The 18,830-nt window shown below is 42.0% G+C and overlaps 1 protein-coding gene across 2 annotated transcripts in view; it reads left to right on the top strand.

Annotated features, from left to right (window-relative positions):
* The window catches only part of MTHFD1 (methylenetetrahydrofolate dehydrogenase, cyclohydrolase and formyltetrahydrofolate synthetase 1), a 39,967-nt gene that overhangs the window by 14,823 nt on the left and 6,314 nt on the right, over positions 1-18,830 (top strand). For both annotated transcript variants that reach the window (XM_030275132.4, XM_072930495.1), the window contains exons 9-25: positions 2,765-2,892; positions 3,517-3,614; positions 4,158-4,331; positions 4,827-4,963; positions 5,249-5,295; positions 7,564-7,671; positions 7,768-7,842; positions 9,613-9,715; positions 10,868-10,944; positions 11,915-12,055; positions 14,610-14,678; positions 15,210-15,321; positions 15,508-15,647; positions 16,020-16,061; positions 17,072-17,172; positions 17,861-18,038; positions 18,389-18,496. In XM_030275132.4, the coding sequence (XP_030130992.4) occupies positions 2,765-2,892; positions 3,517-3,614; positions 4,158-4,331; positions 4,827-4,963; positions 5,249-5,295; positions 7,564-7,671; positions 7,768-7,842; positions 9,613-9,715; positions 10,868-10,944; positions 11,915-12,055; positions 14,610-14,678; positions 15,210-15,321; positions 15,508-15,647; positions 16,020-16,061; positions 17,072-17,172; positions 17,861-18,038; positions 18,389-18,496 (1,838 nt within the window). The remainder of the gene's footprint in view (positions 1-2,764; positions 2,893-3,516; positions 3,615-4,157; positions 4,332-4,826; positions 4,964-5,248; positions 5,296-7,563; positions 7,672-7,767; positions 7,843-9,612; positions 9,716-10,867; positions 10,945-11,914; positions 12,056-14,609; positions 14,679-15,209; positions 15,322-15,507; positions 15,648-16,019; positions 16,062-17,071; positions 17,173-17,860; positions 18,039-18,388; positions 18,497-18,830) is intronic.

The raw sequence follows: 18,830 nt of genomic DNA, 5'->3' as shown, positions 1-18,830 counted from the left end.
GGCATGACCTTTTTTCAGGCTTTATGTGAACTGCATCTCTGAGGACACATCCCTGTTCCTTTGCAATTAGCCTGCCTTGAGCAGTGAACTGACATCTGAGCTTCTTGTGCACCCAGCCCAGTCAGTGTCACATGGAATACACTTAATGGCATTGAGATTTGATAATTGAGACTTGATAGAGTATCATGGAAACTGTCACATTTTTAAATTATGGATGCTTCAGGCTCTTTTTTTTTTTTCCTTTCTTTTGGTTCTCTGAAGCTGCTGAATTTTCCTGATTTTTTTCTCCTCTGGTACATTGCGAGAAAGTTTTCAGATGAATCTTTTGGGAAATGAGTACCAGAATTCCAGAACTGTGGGAATTGCAGTGCTACAGAAAGAACAGCAGCCAGCTTGCTGGCTTCTCCAGCTATGTCACTGTACAGATAGAATATTGCTGCTAGTTGTGATGGTGCTTTGAATGTGATGGGGTGGGAACACATACCACAGGTATATGTGAACCCAGCTAGGTGCCTCCGAGGTGCAGCTGTGAGTTGTAGCAATGGCAATTTCTGGATATGCCTTTGGTTTGCTAGTCAGGGTACCCTGATCCCAAACTGATTTGGTATATCAGGACATTACCTCGTGCAGTCTTGCCAGGCTGGGGTTAGGACAAGTTATAGCCATGTAGCACCATACAAATGCAGCTGTTGTGCTTGGGAATGAGAGTGCCTGAATGCTCCCAGGGTGCTGGTTTGGAGGCTGGAAGAGACACTTCAGCCACATCTGGCTTGGTGTACTGCAGTTAACAGAATTTCTTTCAGGTAGACAGAGAGGACGAAACAATCTCCTGATACCTCTACTAGAACAGACAAGTGCCTCTTACTTTCCAAACTGGGTTGTATTTGTCTCTCCCCACTGCTGAAGTTGGAGGGCTGGTCCAGCAAATACTCTGGATGCCTTATTCCAAGCCTGTTGAAGTTGCTTTGCTAGAGAAAGGGAAAGGAGTGCAGGTAGAGGATATTCCCAGAGATGACAGTCCCTGGAATGTCCTCTCTGAGTCCTGATAGGGAAAGCAACTCTGCTCCTCCAGAGTTCCCTGCTATGGGATTTTGCAGCCCTTGCTAACAAGAAGCTGTGAGAGCAGCTTTTTTGCAGCATGGTTATAGTATCACTGATACTCCCTGTAACTAGTTTGTATTTTTTAAGAGTGTGATGATGAATATTGAGAAGGTGAAATGATGGGGAGAGATGGCAAGTGTTGTGTGTGAGCTTTTTTTCAAAAGAATATTTTGCAGGTAATTGAATAGCTCCTAGGCTGTGCTCAGCAGTGCTTGGTGAGAGGTGCAGAAGCAGGGACTGGGGGATTGTTTGGTGTGTGCTCATCTCTGTGTCTGTGGAACAGATGAGGCAGTCTGGAGTGCCAGCTTGTTTTCCTCCTTCTTGGGCCAAGAGCCTTCCTGGCCAGGATGGCTGATGAGCCTGCTTGGCATCCTTAGAAGAAAATAAAATTACATTATTTACTGTTTGCAGCCTTAATTAAATTGGTCTCTAGGGGGGACGGGCAGGCTGGTCTGCAGTTCAGGCAGCAAACTGACAGTGGCTGCAGAAACACTGGTTACCAGCTGTGATGTTGTTCAGGCTTTGAGCTTTAGGGCGAAGTAGTGCTGCTTAAAACACACAGCAGAGCATCCAAGCTGCTAATTGTCAGTAACAATGCAGCTAAAAAATAATGTTGCCTTTTGTTCTCGCTTTGGTTTTAACATAATCAGCTGTTGAGGAGTTTGGTTTCTGTTCCACTCCTCCCCCTCACCAGATGTATATGAAAGTTACTGATTGTGTTCTGTTCAAACATACACTTACTGTATGCAATATAACATTTCAATAGAACAACATTAAAATCTATTTTCAGGTTTTCACACTGGTTAGAAGCTCCCTAGAGTCCTTTATCTGAAGTGGGAATCTGCCATTCCAGGAGCAACTTAAATTTTCTGATTTTATGTTCGGTAATCAGTGACTTCCTTAGATGACTGTGCTAGTTTACTAATTTATTTTGTCTCGTCCTCTCTTTATGGGTGGGTTTAAAGGTCACCACTGGACAAAAGGACTATGTCTGCTTCTGAATTGTCAGGTCATATAGTTCAGCAGGATATAGCAAAATAAGTTGCCCAAAAGAAAGATTATTCTACTGGAGCTTTCTTAAGGCACCTGTGAAGTTTGTTTTGACAAGACTGATCTCTGTGAACAGCAGTATTTACTGGTCCATCATTAAACTAGCAGTGATAACTGAAAAGCTCGGCACTTTCTGCCTTCAGTTTCTGTAAAAGCAGGTGATTTTATTCAGTAGTAAGGGCCAGATGCCCTCCAAAGTGGAACAGAGCAAATGTAAACCTGTGGGGTTTGGAACAAGTCAGCTGTGTTTCATCTCTCACCTCTTCATGACTGTTGGTTTATATCTCATTCAAACTGCCCTGTGGGCAATGAGCCACTGAGAAAAGACTTGCATCTCCAGGAAAGGGAGATCTGTCTGGCTGAGGATAGATGGTGCTTAATGGGAGGATGTGTTGCATGAGCTGTTGACACTCTGCAAGTGAAGTATGATGATAACAGCTTCATCTTGTGATGTTGTCTGAGCTGTTTTATCTTTCTTTGCAGCTTCTTGGGTACTCAGCTTCTATTTTGTTTGCTCCAGCAGAATTAAAGACTTCAGCTTCAGTCAGTGCTGTCTCCTCTGCTGCTGTGCTGAAATGTGATGTGTAACTTACTTTTCTCCTTAAATCCCCAGACAGCACAAAGGCCAGTGGAAAAAGAGTTGTGGGAGATGTGGCATATAGTTCAGCAAAGGAAAAGGCTTCTTTCATCACCCCAGTTCCCGGTGGTGTTGGGCCCATGACTGTGGCCATGCTAATGCAGGTACTGAGCAGACTGTGGTCATCTCCTCTGTGTGTGCTTTGGGGGGTGTTGCTGCTGGCCATCAGCACGCTGCCAAAGCAGCTGCTGCTCCCTTCTTGCTCTTGAAAAATCCAGTTAGGATTTCCAGCTTCTAGTCCAGACAGTTTAGATTCAGTTAACTGAGGAAGCAGATGGACTTTAGGGAATGTTAGAACAGAGGTTTCTGGTTGGTCAGTTTTGGGAGGTTTTTTAGGGGTTTTTCAGTGTGGCCACTCAAAACCCCTATAATGCTCTGGCTGTAATTCTGAGACTATCTTTAGGGTGACTGGATAGAAAGGAGAGTAACGGTATAAACCAGCTCCCTCTATTTCCATGGTTTGCTTAAAAAACCCTGCTGGCACAGAACACTCCAAAAAATCCAGCACACTGGAAGATCAGTAGAGAGATAGATATGGTGGGATTATTTTTTTAAGAAAACAGCAAGCAGAATCTCATTTTGGATTATTAGCAAATGCTTTAATAAAAGCACTTTGGTTTAAATTCAAACTGAGACATTCAGCAGGGGCAAACCTTTATGGTCTCTTTGTTAACCAGTGCAGTTTGTGCAATGGTGGTTGCTTTAATGCATTCACTTGCTCATTTTAGAGCACTGTGGAGAGTGCACAGCGTTTTCTGGAGAAGTTCCAGCCTGGAAAATGGACCATCCAATACAACCAGCTTACCCTAAAGATACCTGTTCCAAGGTAATGCTTTCAAATTAAGGCATTCTAAGGTCTTCCTGAGGAAACAGCTAAGCTGCAGTGGTGCTGTGATATCTCTTGGAGTCTTCTTGGACTTTCACAGACTTCAGGCCAGCTAGATGGTTGCTGATTCAAGAAATAGTGAAAAACTTGTATTTTGGAAAATTGTCAGTACAGTACATACAGTAGTATCTTCAAATAGGAGTTGCTAAAATCCCCAGGGAGCAGCTGAAAATAGGCAAAATATCATATGGGATCATATCATAACACATTACCTACAAAAGGCATTTGGGAAAATTGGGAGGTTGGGGAGAGGGGTTGTTGTTTTTTTTTGGGTTTGGCCTTTTTTTATTTTTAGAAAGGCAACTCGGAGAATGTGTCTGTTCTAATGCACCTGATACTTGTGGGATTGATTTATTTAACTAGTATGGTTTAAAGATTGACTTGTAAAATATAGATTAGGTGTTTGTAGTTTATTCCCTACGGAAGCGGGGGAATTTGTGGAAGTCTTTGACTTAAAAATTCATCTTGCTTGTTTTCTTTAAGTGATATTGAAATCTCCAAGTCTTGCATGCCCAAGCCCATTGACCAAGTTGCAAAAGAAGTTGGCCTTTTCCCTGATGAGGTGGAGCTCTATGGGCAAACTAAAGCCAAGGTTCAGCTCTCAGTTCTGAGACGTCTGCAGAACCAGCCAGATGGCAAATACGTCGTTGTCACTGGGTGGGTGCTTCCTCAACTGAGACATCACTTACAAGATGAAATTTTATTAGCATGGCTTGTTGTGGAATTATCTTTTGGTGGGGTGACTGTATGGGGTGCTCTAGGTTTTAGTAAATCACACACTGAAAATGTAGTAGTTTAGGAAGTAGATTGATCACTTGTGGCAAACAGTGGGAATGTAGCTTAACATTTCTCTCCAGCAGATGAATTTGGTCTACAGGTCAGAGCTGTGAGGGGTAGACTGGTTCCTAGCCAAACTTCTAGTCTAATAGGCTGCCTTCAGTAGGAACTAGCAAATTGTTTCAGAGCAGTAGTTATGTGATGATTTGCCAATCTCTTTGCAGTTTTGAATTGATGGAGATTAGCTGAAGTATGAGCCAGTTCAGAATTTGAATTCTCATTAACTGCAATCACTCAGTGACTGTTTTATCCCTGGGATTTGATTCTCACCCAGTACAAGGGTGTAATTGTGTCTTTTCTGCTTTGTTGCTGCAGAATAACTCCCACTCCCCTGGGAGAGGGGAAGAGCACCACCACTGTTGGCCTTGTCCAAGCCTTAGGAGCACACCTTCACCAGAATGTCTTTGCCTGTGTTCGGCAGCCTTCTCAGGGGCCAACTTTTGGCATAAAAGGTATGATTGTTCTGTTGCTTGCAGTTGACCTAAATGGACAGAGATGGCATTCAGAAATACTACTCTTCTGCACTGTAGTTTTACATTATTTCTAGTTATAAGTGCATTTAAGAAAAAAAGCTTTGGGCAAGTTCTTCAGTTTTGTCTTCAAAGTACTGTGTTGGGACTTAAACTCAGCTGCTCAGTGGGAGCTGCCCTCTTGGAGCCATTAAAGCAAACTGATATAATAGCACTGTGGGCTGGAGACAGCTGCATTGGTGTGGTCTGACTGTTGTCTCTCTGCAGGTGGAGCTGCAGGTGGTGGCTATTGTCAAGTTGTCCCAATGGAAGAGGTAATTCTTTATACAAAGCCTCATTACACTCACAGCTCACAGACCCTGAAGAGATACTGCAGTCAGATAACTTAGAAAATATATGAGTTTGTGACCTAGTGTAGCACTTGAAAGAACTGGGTGCTTGATTTCAGCAAAGCTTGTTTTTTTTAGCAAAGAACCATCCTTGTGTTGTTTCAGAAGTGTGTCTTCATGCTCATGACACTTCATAGAGCTAGGAATTCCCAGTTCCTCTCTTCCCTCCCCTTCTCTGCCTTGAATTGCTGTGTACCCTGGAGTGAAGTACATCCTGTGCCTCATTTTCCCAGTGCTGAAATGAAGATGATAATGACTTAATGCATTTTGGAAGAATATTGCATTTTCTGTCAGTTGTGGCGGCCACCGACTCTTTCTGTGAGCTATTTTGCTGTACTTGTGTTTTAATTTACTAAGATGAACTGGGAAAAGATAATTTGGGAATCAGCAGTGCCAAGACCTCAGCCTATGGGGGACTGGCACTGGAGCATATTTCTGGTGTGGCTTGGCAACAAGTAAAATTCTGTGTTTGGAAGCAGGGAATTAAAAAGCACGTGTAGCATGTGCTCTCATGCCTCTCTCAGCTCTCAGAGTAATTGCCTGTAGAATTCTACCTTTGTCTCATGCGCTGTAGATTGACACAGGACAATTTCAGGAAGAAAAGTAGAAACGATCAGAAGAGGCTGTTTGTTCTAATTGATGCAGCAAATCCATAAAAGATAAAGATGTTCAGGAGGCAGAATATTGATTTAGTCACGTGCCAAGAGCATGTGTGAAGAATAGACGTGACAGGAAAAATAACCTCCTCCTCTTTGGGAGTGTTAGTAAGACAAGCCAAAATACCTGACTGTGTGCTGCAGTGGGAAATAGCCACGCTCTAGGAACCAAATTGGCTGGAATGACTTTTTTTAAGTATGACCCATGTGGTATAAATACACATAGTTTTTTGTGGGTGTTTTAGTCAATGTATGTCTGGTAAAATCAAAGTGTCTGGAGTCACTAGTTACAATAATAATCTTAATAATTCTGCATGCTGTTTTCCTCCTATGGAAAAAATAGCAAGTGAAAAACTTTTGAGTTCATACTGCAGAACAGAGGTAATAATAATTGCTTCTTGTTGCATGTATGCAGAATAAGACAACAATTAGCATTTACTGATTAGGATTTATAATTGTTGTGTGACTAGCTGCATTCTGTTTTAGCTTTGTGGGTTTTGAGACCACAGTAACAAGGCTTCAGTGAAATGGTGTTGTAAGGTATTCTGTCATAGAACCTATTCTAATATCCCCTTTTCATCTTCTTCCTTTGCTGCTTTGCTAGAGATGAAGAGGATGGTTTTAACCACACCTTTTATTCACCTGCCATAATAATTGGATCATTTAGGTTGGAAAATACCTTTAAGATCACCAAGTCCAACTATTCCTCCAGCACTGCCAAGCCCACTACTAAACCATGTCCCCAAGTGCCACTGCATGTTTCTGAAATACCTCCAGAGATGGTGACCCCACCACTTCCCTGGGCAGCCTGTTCCCATGCTTGACAACCCTTTCCATGAAGAAATTTTCCCTCATAGCCAATCTAGATCCTTCACCAGCTTCATAGCTACAGTGCAGCCAGATAACTCATGCAGGCAAACCCACTCAAACTATGTTTTAATGAGATAGAACTAAGAAAACTACTAGCAGTGTCACTGTGTAGTACGTGGCCTACAAGTTCTGCCTGTGATTCTGTGTTTGGGTGGTTACCTTAAGCAGAGCTCTGTGCAGCCACAGAGCTCCACTGCTAGTGCTGCACAAGGTTGCTAGTTCCAGTTTAGCTCAGACTCCCTTGTGGGAGCAGCAGCCACTTCAGCTAATGTATGTGTGAAACCTCCTGTGCATATGAGGGGGTCAGTAAGAAGGTGAAAGAGGAGCAATGCAAAATACAGAGTGTGCTGAAGTCGGGTCTTTTAAGTGCCAAAGGAGCCTGTGAGAACTGTTCTGGTGGAGGGGAAAAGAAAAAAAACAAACAACTTTTTATTTGGAAGCTTTGTTTTAGAAGTTTGTAAGATGACATGAATGTGGGGGAGGCATTTTTATGTTTTAAAGAAATTCTTTCCTCTCTTCCACATACTGCACTGAGCAATCTCTCCCCCTCCACCCTCACCCACTTTAACATTACTATTAATACTCCTCTTTCCATCTGTCTACGGTGAGTTGGAATAAATGAAAATTGCAGCAGGATGAGGTAACTGATATGTTTTATGTCCTCTAGTTTAACCTTCACCTCACTGGTGACATCCATGCCATCACTGCAGCCAACAACCTGGTCGCTGCTGCTATTGACGCGCGCATGTTCCACGAGCAGACTCAGTCTGACCAGGTACAATCCTCTCTTATCATGTATTTGATCCCACTTTGGCCAGGCTGTTCTGGATGTGCCAGCAGTGCTGATTAACTGCTTGTGTCATTTTGCAAGGCTCTCTACAACCGTTTGGTGCCATCTGTCAATGGTGTCAGGAAGTTCTCAGACATTCAGATCCGAAGGCTACAGGTGAGCTCGCTGCTTTCTCTTTGGTTTCTGGTTTTGTTCCATTTACTTATCCTTTAGGTAGGCAGAGCTACGTTACAGAAGCCCCTGTGTTGTCCCTTAGGTCATTCTGCTGGCATTTGTTTTTTACACAAAATGTGCAAAAGTGTGGTAACCCTTCATACAGCTCAGAAAACAGATGCAGCCCAAGGGGTGGAATCATGGCTATATCTCTGTCAAATACTCTATGGTTAACATAGTGGAAAGAAAGAGATGTTAGTATCCTTTATTAGTGTTGTCAGTTCAGTGTCCTTAATGTAGTTTTAGAAAGGACCAGAATCAATCTCTATACCTAACATACAGCTGGAGATTAGTGGTTCCCATGTGACAGCTGTGTAGAAAACACGGCATACAAAAAAAAGCAATTCATAAAATTCAGCAAAAAGAGCACATACAGAATTTTGTTTGTCTTACCCAGATTAAGAAAACAAAGGAAACTGAAAAAAACCCCACCCATTCCCTACATGGCAAATTTCTCCTCTGAAAGAAAAAAAAAAAAAAGAATTCCCATTTAGATAAGTAGCCCTGTCATTGAATGGCAGCCCCTGACCCGCCCACAGCTTCTCTGATCCTTGAAACTTAAGGGCATGTGCAAGTTCACATTGGCTTCTGCAAAAATGAGGATTAGCAGATGAATAGTTTTGCACTGGGCTTGAACCTTGCAGCTAAGGAGGACAGACTGAGCCCTGCTGAACTCCTTCAAGGTACAAGCCTTGTTCTGTAGAGTATTCAGGCTGGATCAGTTGCCCGTTTGGAAGTCAGGAGCAATTGTCAGGCTACTTGGGAAGGTAAAACTCTGATATATTATTTTGCTATAATGTCTTAAACCATTAGAGAATGTGTGGTTTGCTTCCATTGCTGAGCAAGAAATGATGTCATACTGCTTGGTGTTCCTGATGGACTGCTGAGGGAACTCTAACCACTCTTCTGGTTATTGAATGTCAAGATGTGAACAGAATGCTAATACTCCAGAAAGATGGTATCTCTGTCATTGTTGTTGTTTATTTCCTTTTCTAAATGATATGCTTGAAGAGGAAAAGAACAGACTTTCTTCTTCTCTGCTGTTCTTCAGGAGAAAAATATGACTTAACTGTCTGTTTAATTAAAAAAATCTTGCTTGTTCATAAATCAACTATATCGTTCTCCCTCATGCCTAAGCTTGTGCTTCTATCAGGCTTCTTGAGATAATTCTTCCCTCAATTAAGCAATTTGGCAAACTGCCCATCCTCTCAGTGTGTTCAAGACCAGCTTTCTGGGATGCTGACAGCCTTGTGACTGAATTGTTTAATTCCTCCTTTGTGCTGCTTTAACCAGCATGCTGAAAGCAGTGGCTTTAAATACGTGTGGCTGTGTGCAGTGACCCCAGGCAAACTAATGAGAAATGGATGTAAGCATGTGAGACTAATGACGAGAGCCAGGCGTGGAAGGAACTGCAGAGCTGTCTCTTTACTCTTTCTGTAGGTGCCTTGCACAAAGCTTGGTGACAACCTGCCCTAATGAGCTCCACTGTCTGCCTTGCCCCTTCCAAGCTGGACGGCAGCAAGCTCTGTCCAGTATATGCTGATATGGATCATCTTATGTTCTTGTGGGATTTGGAAGAAAGGCTCCCAAAAAGACAGCCCCTCCTTATTTCTGAATATGCAGGTGCTGCTGCCAAAGCCTCAATGCTGCAGTAAAAGGTTCATTTCTGTGAATATTTTCAGTATACCTCTTATTTGTCTTTTCTTCCCATAGAAACTGGGCATTAACAAAACTGATCCTATGGCTTTGACAAAGGAAGAAGTAAATGCATTTGTGAGGCTGGACATTGACCCAGGCACCATAACATGGCAAAGAGGTACTAGAGACATTAAAGAAAACATGTCAAAAGAGACATTTGCAGTTGCAGCTGAAACTGTGTTTCCTGGGAAAATGGGAAAGAGGGCCGAGCTGGTTACTCCCTCCTTAAGTTTGGTGGGATAGTTGCCTGCAGCTGGGATCCCATTTCTGAAGGGTCTAACACAGGGGCTTGAATCTGCTCTGAATTCACAAACATTAGGAGTTTGCTAATGGGTGGCAGTTTGTGTTTCTGGATTTGTCAGTCACTGAGAGAGTTGAACTTGGCAACTGTAGCCAACAGCCTTTTTACTTTACTGCTCTGTGAGTAAGGGGAGGATTCTGCTCTGGAATTAAACTCAGTTTTAATCTGCCCACTTGCTCTGTCGGGGACTGACAGCAAATGAAGACCAGATTTTTTAAAAGGTTTTGAAGGATAGTTGAAGGTACAGTCATTCTCTGGTTGGGAAGATATAATATTTCAGTATCAAAAGAATTTTAAAACTGGACTCTTTTCTTGAGTTAGGCTCCAGGTGTATTGCTTTTTCTTCTTTTTTTTTAAATAAAGTATGAAATGTATTCTCCAGAATTTGCTTCATAACCTGTAATGAGACTAAAATAGTCTGCCTCATGGGAAATACTTCATAAAACACTTGGAATATTTCAAGCATATAGAAGGAAACAGCAAATTTAAGCCAGTATTTCATAGTTTGTGTTTCCAAGGTAATTTGACTTAATGGAGCTATATGAAACAATTCTCACTAAATGATAATATCTGACCATTTTATCACTTAACTTATGAAGTGTTCATTTTATTTCTTTTCAACTGCAGTAATTTCTTGGATTCATATTGGTTAATGATGGCGAAAAATCAATTGGAGTAATATTATCAGTTCTGCTTTTCAGAGAAGCTTTGGTCTGGTGGTTAATGCACACAAAGGGATGCAGGCTCTCTCTGAATGCAGTGCAGGCTCTCGTGTATCTGTGGGTATCTTAATTTCATTTCAGTTTTTGTGTAAGAATCATGTTGAGAAGCACTTGCCATTCTTCAGAAGAGGATGTTTTCTAAAACTGCCATCTTATCTTCATTGGTGACCTGGCTGGGTGTTTGTCACAGGGCAAAGATGTGAATTTATGGGCAATGTGATATCTTACCTCTCTGCATTCCTTGCAGTATTGGATACAAATGACAGATTCCTTAGGAAGATCACCATTGGACAGTCTGTAACAGAGAAAGGCTTCTCACGGACGGTAATTGTTCCCTTTTCTTGCATGTTTAAAAAGTACTTTGAAAAAGGTGTTCCTAAAGCAAGTTTCTGTAACTCCAGCTGTTTTCATCTTTGACCATTATCTTGTTAAAATAAAAAGCAAAAAGTCTTCTCAACTGAACAGTTAAATTTGCTACCAGTGCTGTATTTAGTTTTATTCTCTTCCCTCCTTCCCTATTGTCTCCTGAGTATTGGCTTCCCAAAGTGGGATGTGTCTGGCATAACACTGGTACATGAGTGCCCTTTCTAAAGGTCGTCATGACAGTGGTTCATCTTCACTACTGCAGGTGTTTTGGGTGGGGTTTATCTGGCCAACAGTAGACGCAGTATCTGAGCTTGTCTAGATTCATTGTATAATCAATAGAGTAAAAGAGGCAATTGGGCTGTGACTCCCCTCATCCCTTAAGTAACTGTGAAATTTATAGTTCAAATGAATTGTGCTCAGAAAAGCCTCTTTCTTTTGACTTGAAATGTCCTTAGGGTTCTTAGCTTCCCTAAGGTGAAAGTGTCTGCGTTATGTCAGATGAATTTTACCCTACATTTCCTATAGAATCTGTTTTTTCTGCTGGTGGGCTTTTTGTCTTTTACTGTATTGTTTAGCAATGATCAGATGAGTTAGTAAGCTCAGTCTTCAAAAATATAATTTGTTAGTGTTACGTGTTCTTACATGAATCACTAATGTTCGTGCCAGGAGAGACCCATAATAGCAGCAGAATGACTAGGTTCTATTTAATTTTGCAGGGAAAAAAAATCCAGTTTAAAATGGCCAAATTAAATGAAGTGTTCTGAGAGCAATGCTTTGGATTTCTTGTATATTGTATGTCTGTATTTTTTTCTTTCTTTTCTTTATTACAGTGGTGATGATTTGCCTTGTTTTGAGAATTGAACAGAGGCAAGAATTGCTGGGAGGGAATCTTAATTAAGAGTTCATATCCTTCATTCATCTCTTGCAGGCTCAGTTTGACATCACGGTGAGCAGTGAAATCATGGCAGTCCTAGCCCTGGCCGATGGCTTGGATGATATGAAAAAGAGATTTGGCAGAATGGTGGTAGCTTCCAGCAAAAAAGGACAACCAGTTACAGCAGATGACCTTGTAAGAGTCATTGCCATTAAATGCTTTTTGCTATTATTTCTGAAAGTTTTTGAATGAAAAAGCAGGAAGACAGTTCTGTGAAAAAAAAAAAAATTAACATATAAAAGATCAAAGATAAAATCCCAGCCCCTGCAGTTAATGAAGGTTATTTTCCTTCAGTGTGGCACCTTCACACCTTGTGCAGAGAGGGTGTGTGTGTGTGACCTGGGCTGGGACAAGGCTCCTGTGTGATGTGCTGTGTGTCAAGTTGCAGCTGGCACCATAGGAGCTGCAGGGGAATTACGTGGTGGCTTCTACATAAAAAGCATGTTTATGAAGCAGAAGAACTCAAATGTATCCTGCTGGCCATCCTGTTTCTTGGGCTCCCTGGAGTGAGGAAAACGCTGAGCAGAAGCAAAGCATTTTCAAATTCAATTACAGACAATGAAATATCTTCTTCTGGGAGTCTGTGAATGCTATAAAAGCCAAAGCATTTGCAAAAAGTGTGTATTCTCTGTAAGGCAGCCTTTGATGAGGGACACAAATGTTTAATTTCCCTGCATGAAATGCTGAATGTCATAGTGCTCATGATGCCTGTTACCAGTGTGTAAAGCAGCCCTAAGCAGCAGTTGCAAGCTTCAGCACTGTTGTGCAGCTGTCCCTGTAATAATTGTTAGTTCTTGGTATGGCTGTGGAGTATGTCAAATAGCATTTTCCCAAATGGGCTTCACTGTGCTTTCAGGGCAATGCCCTGGCACTTCTTCCTGACCTGTATTTCCAGCTAGGTGGGACACAACATTAAGGCTTACCCAGCTCTTGCAATCTTGCTGCAGGTCTTTTGATTCCTTATGTTCTGGGGGGATGTGGAAGTGTTGTTTATTTGTTTTACTTCCTCTCAGGATAAGGCTAAGAAACAGTAGATTGATGGTCTGACTCTGGCCTTGTAGGAAAAGTGCTAGGCTGGAATAATTTATCTGTAAATCCCTATGTGAGACATTAGTTGGGAATGAGAAAGAGCATGTGCCAAAGTTCTGTAGGCAGCTTTGAGGTTTTAATTCCTACACCTAGCATGCTGCCAGTTTAACTTAAGTAACTGAGTTAAACCCTTTTTCTGGAAAACAGGGGTGTTTCTTACTGCCCATCAGCTGTGTAGGCAGATGGTGCTTGGCTTGGGAGTTTCTTTGACTTTTCTGAGGTGACAGAAGTCTTTCAACTCAATTTTTTTCAAACTTCTTTAAAAATCTAATTATATTTCTGTCCATTCCAGTTGCAGAATGGAGGATGGTATCAGACATACAACAGGTTTTCTTGTCTGTTATATTTGCACTTGATGGCAGCCAGTGGCTCATGTTGTTAGGAACGTGCTACTCTCTCTTCATGCAGGCAGAAATGTGATTGCAGAGACCAGGCTGGGTCCTGCTGCTGTGGTGCAACCAATGCCATGGGTGTGCTACCAGGAAGTGCAAAAAAAAAGTCTGGGAAGAAATGTGGAATCAAAAACTGACTGCAGGTTTTTAGAGATGGGGTGTATCAAGGTGCCACTGAGCGACACGGGTCTGAAATGTCGCCATGGAAATCTTTCTCTGCAGTTTTCATTATTGTGGAGATGAGTGAAGTTTAAAGCTTATCCATTAAATGTTAAATAAGCTTTCATGTGGCAAGATTGAAACTAATGAAACAAAGCAGTGAATGTCTTAGAAAGAAATAGTCTTTCATATCTTTGAGTGCTGCAATTCAGTTGAAATTGAAAGGGAAGAAAAAGAGATTATGGGTCAAGGTTTTCATAACTGCTGTGAACATTTGGCTCAGGACTCAAAACAGCAATTTTAGTTACTTTTTCAAGTGCTGGATAACAGCTGGTTTGGTTTCCACTGGACTGTCAGTCACAAAAATGACCAAACCCACATCTTCTCTTCCCAAAGCACATGGGGATGAAATCATAAGCTTTTGTTGCACAGGAAGGAGAATTCAGCAGGGTATGTGGCTTGCACCTGGGAGGAAATGTGGGCTCCAGTGTTTGCCTTTCATGTCAGCCTGGTTGTTCTCATCAGAACAGAGGCTGACTTTAAAATTTATTTCTGCACAAGAACTTGAGCAGGATGTAGCAGATTGTTACGACATTTTAAGGCCAGTACATAGACCAAGTTGCTGAAAAGAAGGAAGAAAAATCCAAGACAAATAGACCTACAAATCTAAGAACATTGCTTTCTGCTGCTGAATGGGCTGCAGTAAACCATACTTACTGAGAGGTTACTCCCGTGCTGCTCTTATCTGCTAACCTTGCCATAGCATTGAACCATGAATTAAATTCTTTATGCCTTTGCTACAAAGTGATGGCCCAGCAAAGTCACAAGCAAGAGGCTGCTCCCACCAGAAATCACAGATGCACTTACAGGAATGTAAAGGTCATTTTTCTGCTTTGCCCTGACTAGAGTTAGTTCTATGTTGAGTGACTTCTCAACTTTTGGTTCTGGTACCAAAAGCCCACGAGGACAAAATCAGAGCCTTTACACTGCATAGGAACCATCTCAAAGTCTTGGTACATCTGAAAACTGATTGTTCTTTTTTCTTTTAGGGAGTAACTGGAGCTCTGGCTGTCTTGATGAAAGATACTGTTAAACCAAACCTCATGCAGACACTAGAGGTAAGCACAAGTTATTTGACTCTTGGCTCTGAGAAGGCACTTAGAGCAACTGATTTAGTTAATTCATCATAGTCAGTGTGGCTCTGCTCAGCTCAAGTTGGGGTTTTACTGTGGTTTTGTGCTCATGGCTAGGGGAGAGGGCTGGGTTCCTCCTAGGTCTGCCACTGGCATGTGGGATGACCCTGAGCAAATGCACTAAACTTTGCTCTGTCTTTGGTCTGTTAATGTCAAGAAGTGTTTTGGGAATTTAAATGGTGTGGATGAAGGAGAATGACAAAGAGTTACTGGGATTTAGCCATCCTTTTCCTAAGCGGATTAATACCTCCACTTGTGGAGATTATAATAATCCTGTTTTCCCTGTAGTCCTTATTGCTGATAACAAATGTCTGATCAGAAGGCTTTAAGATCTGTCTTCTAAAAGTGTTTTTCTTTACTTTCAGATACCACAGTGCTTAGCTCCTGACATGCTGCATATTTGCAAAATTGCACTTTCTGATTTCCGCTTTCTCTCCCGCATCCTCCTTGTTCTAGGGAACACCAGTGTTTGTTCATGCTGGACCTTTTGCCAATATTGCACATGGGAATTCCTCTGTATTGGCAGACAAAATAGCATTGAAGCTTGTGGGCAAAGATGGTTTTGTTGGTAAGTGTGTGGAGTGTGGGGTATCTTTGGTTTTTGTTTTGGAGGGATCTGCCTTTTTTTTATCATGACTGTCTTTGGGCTTTTAAATTTATTTTTTTTCTTGAAGAAGTTTCTGATTTATATTATCAGTGTACGATTTCCCCACCCATAAATCTTTCACAAACTTCTATTTATTTCCTACTCTAGTTACAGAAGCAGGATTTGGTGCAGACATAGGCATGGAGAAATTCTTCAACATTAAGTGCCGCTATTCTGGTCTCCGGCCTCATGTGGTGGTGTTGGTTGCTACTGTCCGAGCTCTGAAAATGCATGGGGGAGGACCTGCAGTAAGTACTGGGGAAGCCTTGTAGCATTTGATCAGCTTGAATCGTCTTGAAATTCAGAGTTGTTAAAGGAATTGATATTTCCCTGTTTGCCAACAGCTTCATTGTAGTACGGTGCAGGCTCATACCTGATTGTTTTATTGCCCTAATGAAGTGCCTCCATGCTGGGCCACTTGTAACAGTCCCAGAGTGAGTCATGTACTGAGCTATATTTTATCATGCAGTCTTTTTTTCTTCTTTTTATTTTTTTCTTAGAAATAAAAAAGGATCATCATGTAGTAGAGTGTTGTATCTCAATCCCCACTTGAATCAAGTGGGGATTGCTGTCGTGGATAAAATTCTAATGGAGCTCCATTTCTTTCCCTTTTTCCACAGGTCACTGCTGGGGTACCTTTGCCAAAGGAATACACAGAAGAGGTAATCTTTAAGCTGTTGTTACAGTGGATCAGCTAACTGTGGTCATGACATGATGGTGTTATGCAGTGCGTGCCTGGATTACTAGTGTGTCACTTATTTAGCTGCCACAGAAAGGCTTCTTCATACAATCTGTAATATTCTTTTTTTTTTTTTTAATTATGCTACTTTGGCTCTGCTCTTTTAAGCATTTATTGTCCTTGGCCTAGGCAGTGTTCTGAGCCTTTTTTTTCCTCCTTAACTCACGCAATTGTCTGTATGCTCAATTTTTTATAGTAGTATCTACTCTGTTTCCCCAACCCTCTCGATGTGGAGTAATTGCTTAGCTGAAATACTGTCTCTGAAAATATCCAGAGTGCCTCTCTAATTACTCTCTTCTTAGCAGCAGTTTTTGTTTTTATTCCCCCTTGTTTGGAAGCGAGGAAAGTGAACTAAAGTCTCACCTTCCATCCTTATGCCTTAAATGCTTGTGTACCCTTTGGATAATTGATCAGGCTCTTTACACTGCTGCAGCTCTTTCACTCCTGGAGCTTCTGTATATATTATCCTTTGCATAGGAAGGGATGAAATGTCTGAATTTCCAGGAATAGAGTTTGATGCTGCAAAATGTAAATGTATGTAAACTGAAAGCTGTTGCCACAGACTTCAAATGGATGTCATGAAATTCACTGCTGGTGATATTTAATACATAAAGAGAAATGTATCTGAGAGGAAATGGAGGCTTTACTGTGGGGAGGTAATAACTTTTTAAGCATAACCAAAAGTGATAAAAAATGGTTTCTCTTACCTTGACTTGGGAGCTGAAACCAGTGATCATTAGAAATAGTCACTCTTTTTCCTGTCTCCTGTCCAAGAGCTTGCAGTGGTCTGGACTGTTCCAAAGGCAGCACTGGGGATTTGCCTTTGTGGTTTCATTCCCATTTTGACATTTAGCTTCTGATTTAGTGTGTTTGGGGAAAAAAAAGTTTCCCTGCCCCTGATAAAATATACTTCCTGATTGCTGTTCTCTACAGAATCTTCAACTGGTGGCAAAAGGCTGCAGCAACCTAAACAAGCAAATCCAGAACGCACGGATGTTTGGTGTCCCGGTGGTCGTGGCTGTCAATGCTTTCAAGTGAGTGGGCTGGGATGGGAGGTGGTGCAGGGGTGTAACACTGTGGCACATCATACACTGTGTTTAATGCAAATTCTTGCTCTCAGTACTGTTGATGTTTTGTTGGCAGCATTTCCGTAGTCATAAAACCATAGGATGGCCTGGGTTGGAATGAACCTTAAAGATCATCTGGCTCCACTCCCCTGCCTTGAGTAGGGATACTTTTCAAGAAATGAGGTTGCTCAGAGCCCCATCCATTCTGGCCTTGAACACTTTCAACACCTGGGCAACCTGTTCCAGTGCCTCAGCACCCTCACAGTAGAGAATTTTTTCCTAGTGTCCAATCTAAACTAACTGTCAGTTTGAAACCCTTCCCCCTTGTTCCTGTCACTATGTGCTCTTCTGAGAGGTTTTTCTCCAGCTCTCTTGTAGGCTCCCTTCAGATACTGGAATGCCATAGTTTTGGATTGTTGGAAAATGCATTAATTGGGCTCTGCTTGTTGTACTGCACAGCAAACAACCACTGTGTGGTCTTTTTATGCAGCAGAAGTACTTTGAGCTGTGGTGTTAAAGCTGATGCCATCCAAGGAGGAGGCTGTGGTTTCTGGTAGCTGTGATTTCTTTGGACACATTTTGGATCTTGCCAAGAACAAACATTAATTTACTGTGTGTGCATTCTGGTACAAACATGCAGACTTTCTCCTTGCAGGACAGATACAAAGGCTGAACTGGCCCTTGTAGTACAACATGCAAAGGAGGCAGGAGCGTTTGATGCTGTGGAGTGCACTCACTGGGCAGAGGGAGGGAAAGGAGCCCTGGCCCTGGCCCGAGCTGTTCAGAGAGCATCCCTGGCACCCAGCAACTTCAAGTTCCTCTATAATGTGGAGGTAGGATCTTTGCTTTGTTTATATAAGTTGGTTTCACTAGCTTTAGTTGCTTAGGGCTAGAAGGCTGCTGAGAAATTGAGAAGGAATGTGGTGTTAGAACTGAAACATTGATTCCACAAGTCTCACAGACCTAGTTTGTCAGTTCTTACTGTTTTGGCTACCCATTGAATTATTGAAACATGTTTTGAAAACTCTCATTACTCTGTATTTCATTCTACAGCAAATGGAATTAAGCTTTATGTCTATAGAAGTGCACTCGACGACACGTGTGGAGGATCTGAAACTGCTGTGATGCTGCAGGTCTTTGTGCTTTGGCCATGCTGACTTGCCTGTCTTTTTTGTTCTTCTAGCTACCTGTTGTAGATAAGATCAGGATTATTGCCCAGCAGGTCTACGGGGCAAGAGACATTGAGCTACTTCCAGAAGCACAGGAGAAAGTTGCCCTGTACACCAAGCAGGTGAGTTTTCCACCTCACCTGGTAGCAGTGGTGCTTTTCATTCAAAATTACCATACTGAACAGGGGTGTTGAAGCTGTGTTTGAAGGGAATCTTCACTCAAATCCTGTCCTTATCCAGGACTCATTAAATGCTCCTATGGCAGAGGAAGGAAAGGATGTGGGAAAAGAGAAACTGGCTTTGTCTTCTAGTGAAGAAGACAGAACTCTCTCATGTGGCCCACTGCCTCCTGGTACCCATCTGTGATAGTTTTGGGGAGAAAGGGTAGGAGGATTTAGTGATCTTTCCCTACTATACTCTCCCATTCTTTCAGCGTTTAGAGAATTAGGGAATTAC

Source organism: Taeniopygia guttata, chromosome 5 (genome assembly GCF_048771995.1).
Source record: "Taeniopygia guttata chromosome 5, bTaeGut7.mat, whole genome shotgun sequence".
NCBI classification, from domain to species: Eukaryota; Metazoa; Chordata; class Aves; order Passeriformes; family Estrildidae; genus Taeniopygia; species Taeniopygia guttata.
This window is presented reverse-complemented; position numbering and strand designations above follow the sequence as displayed.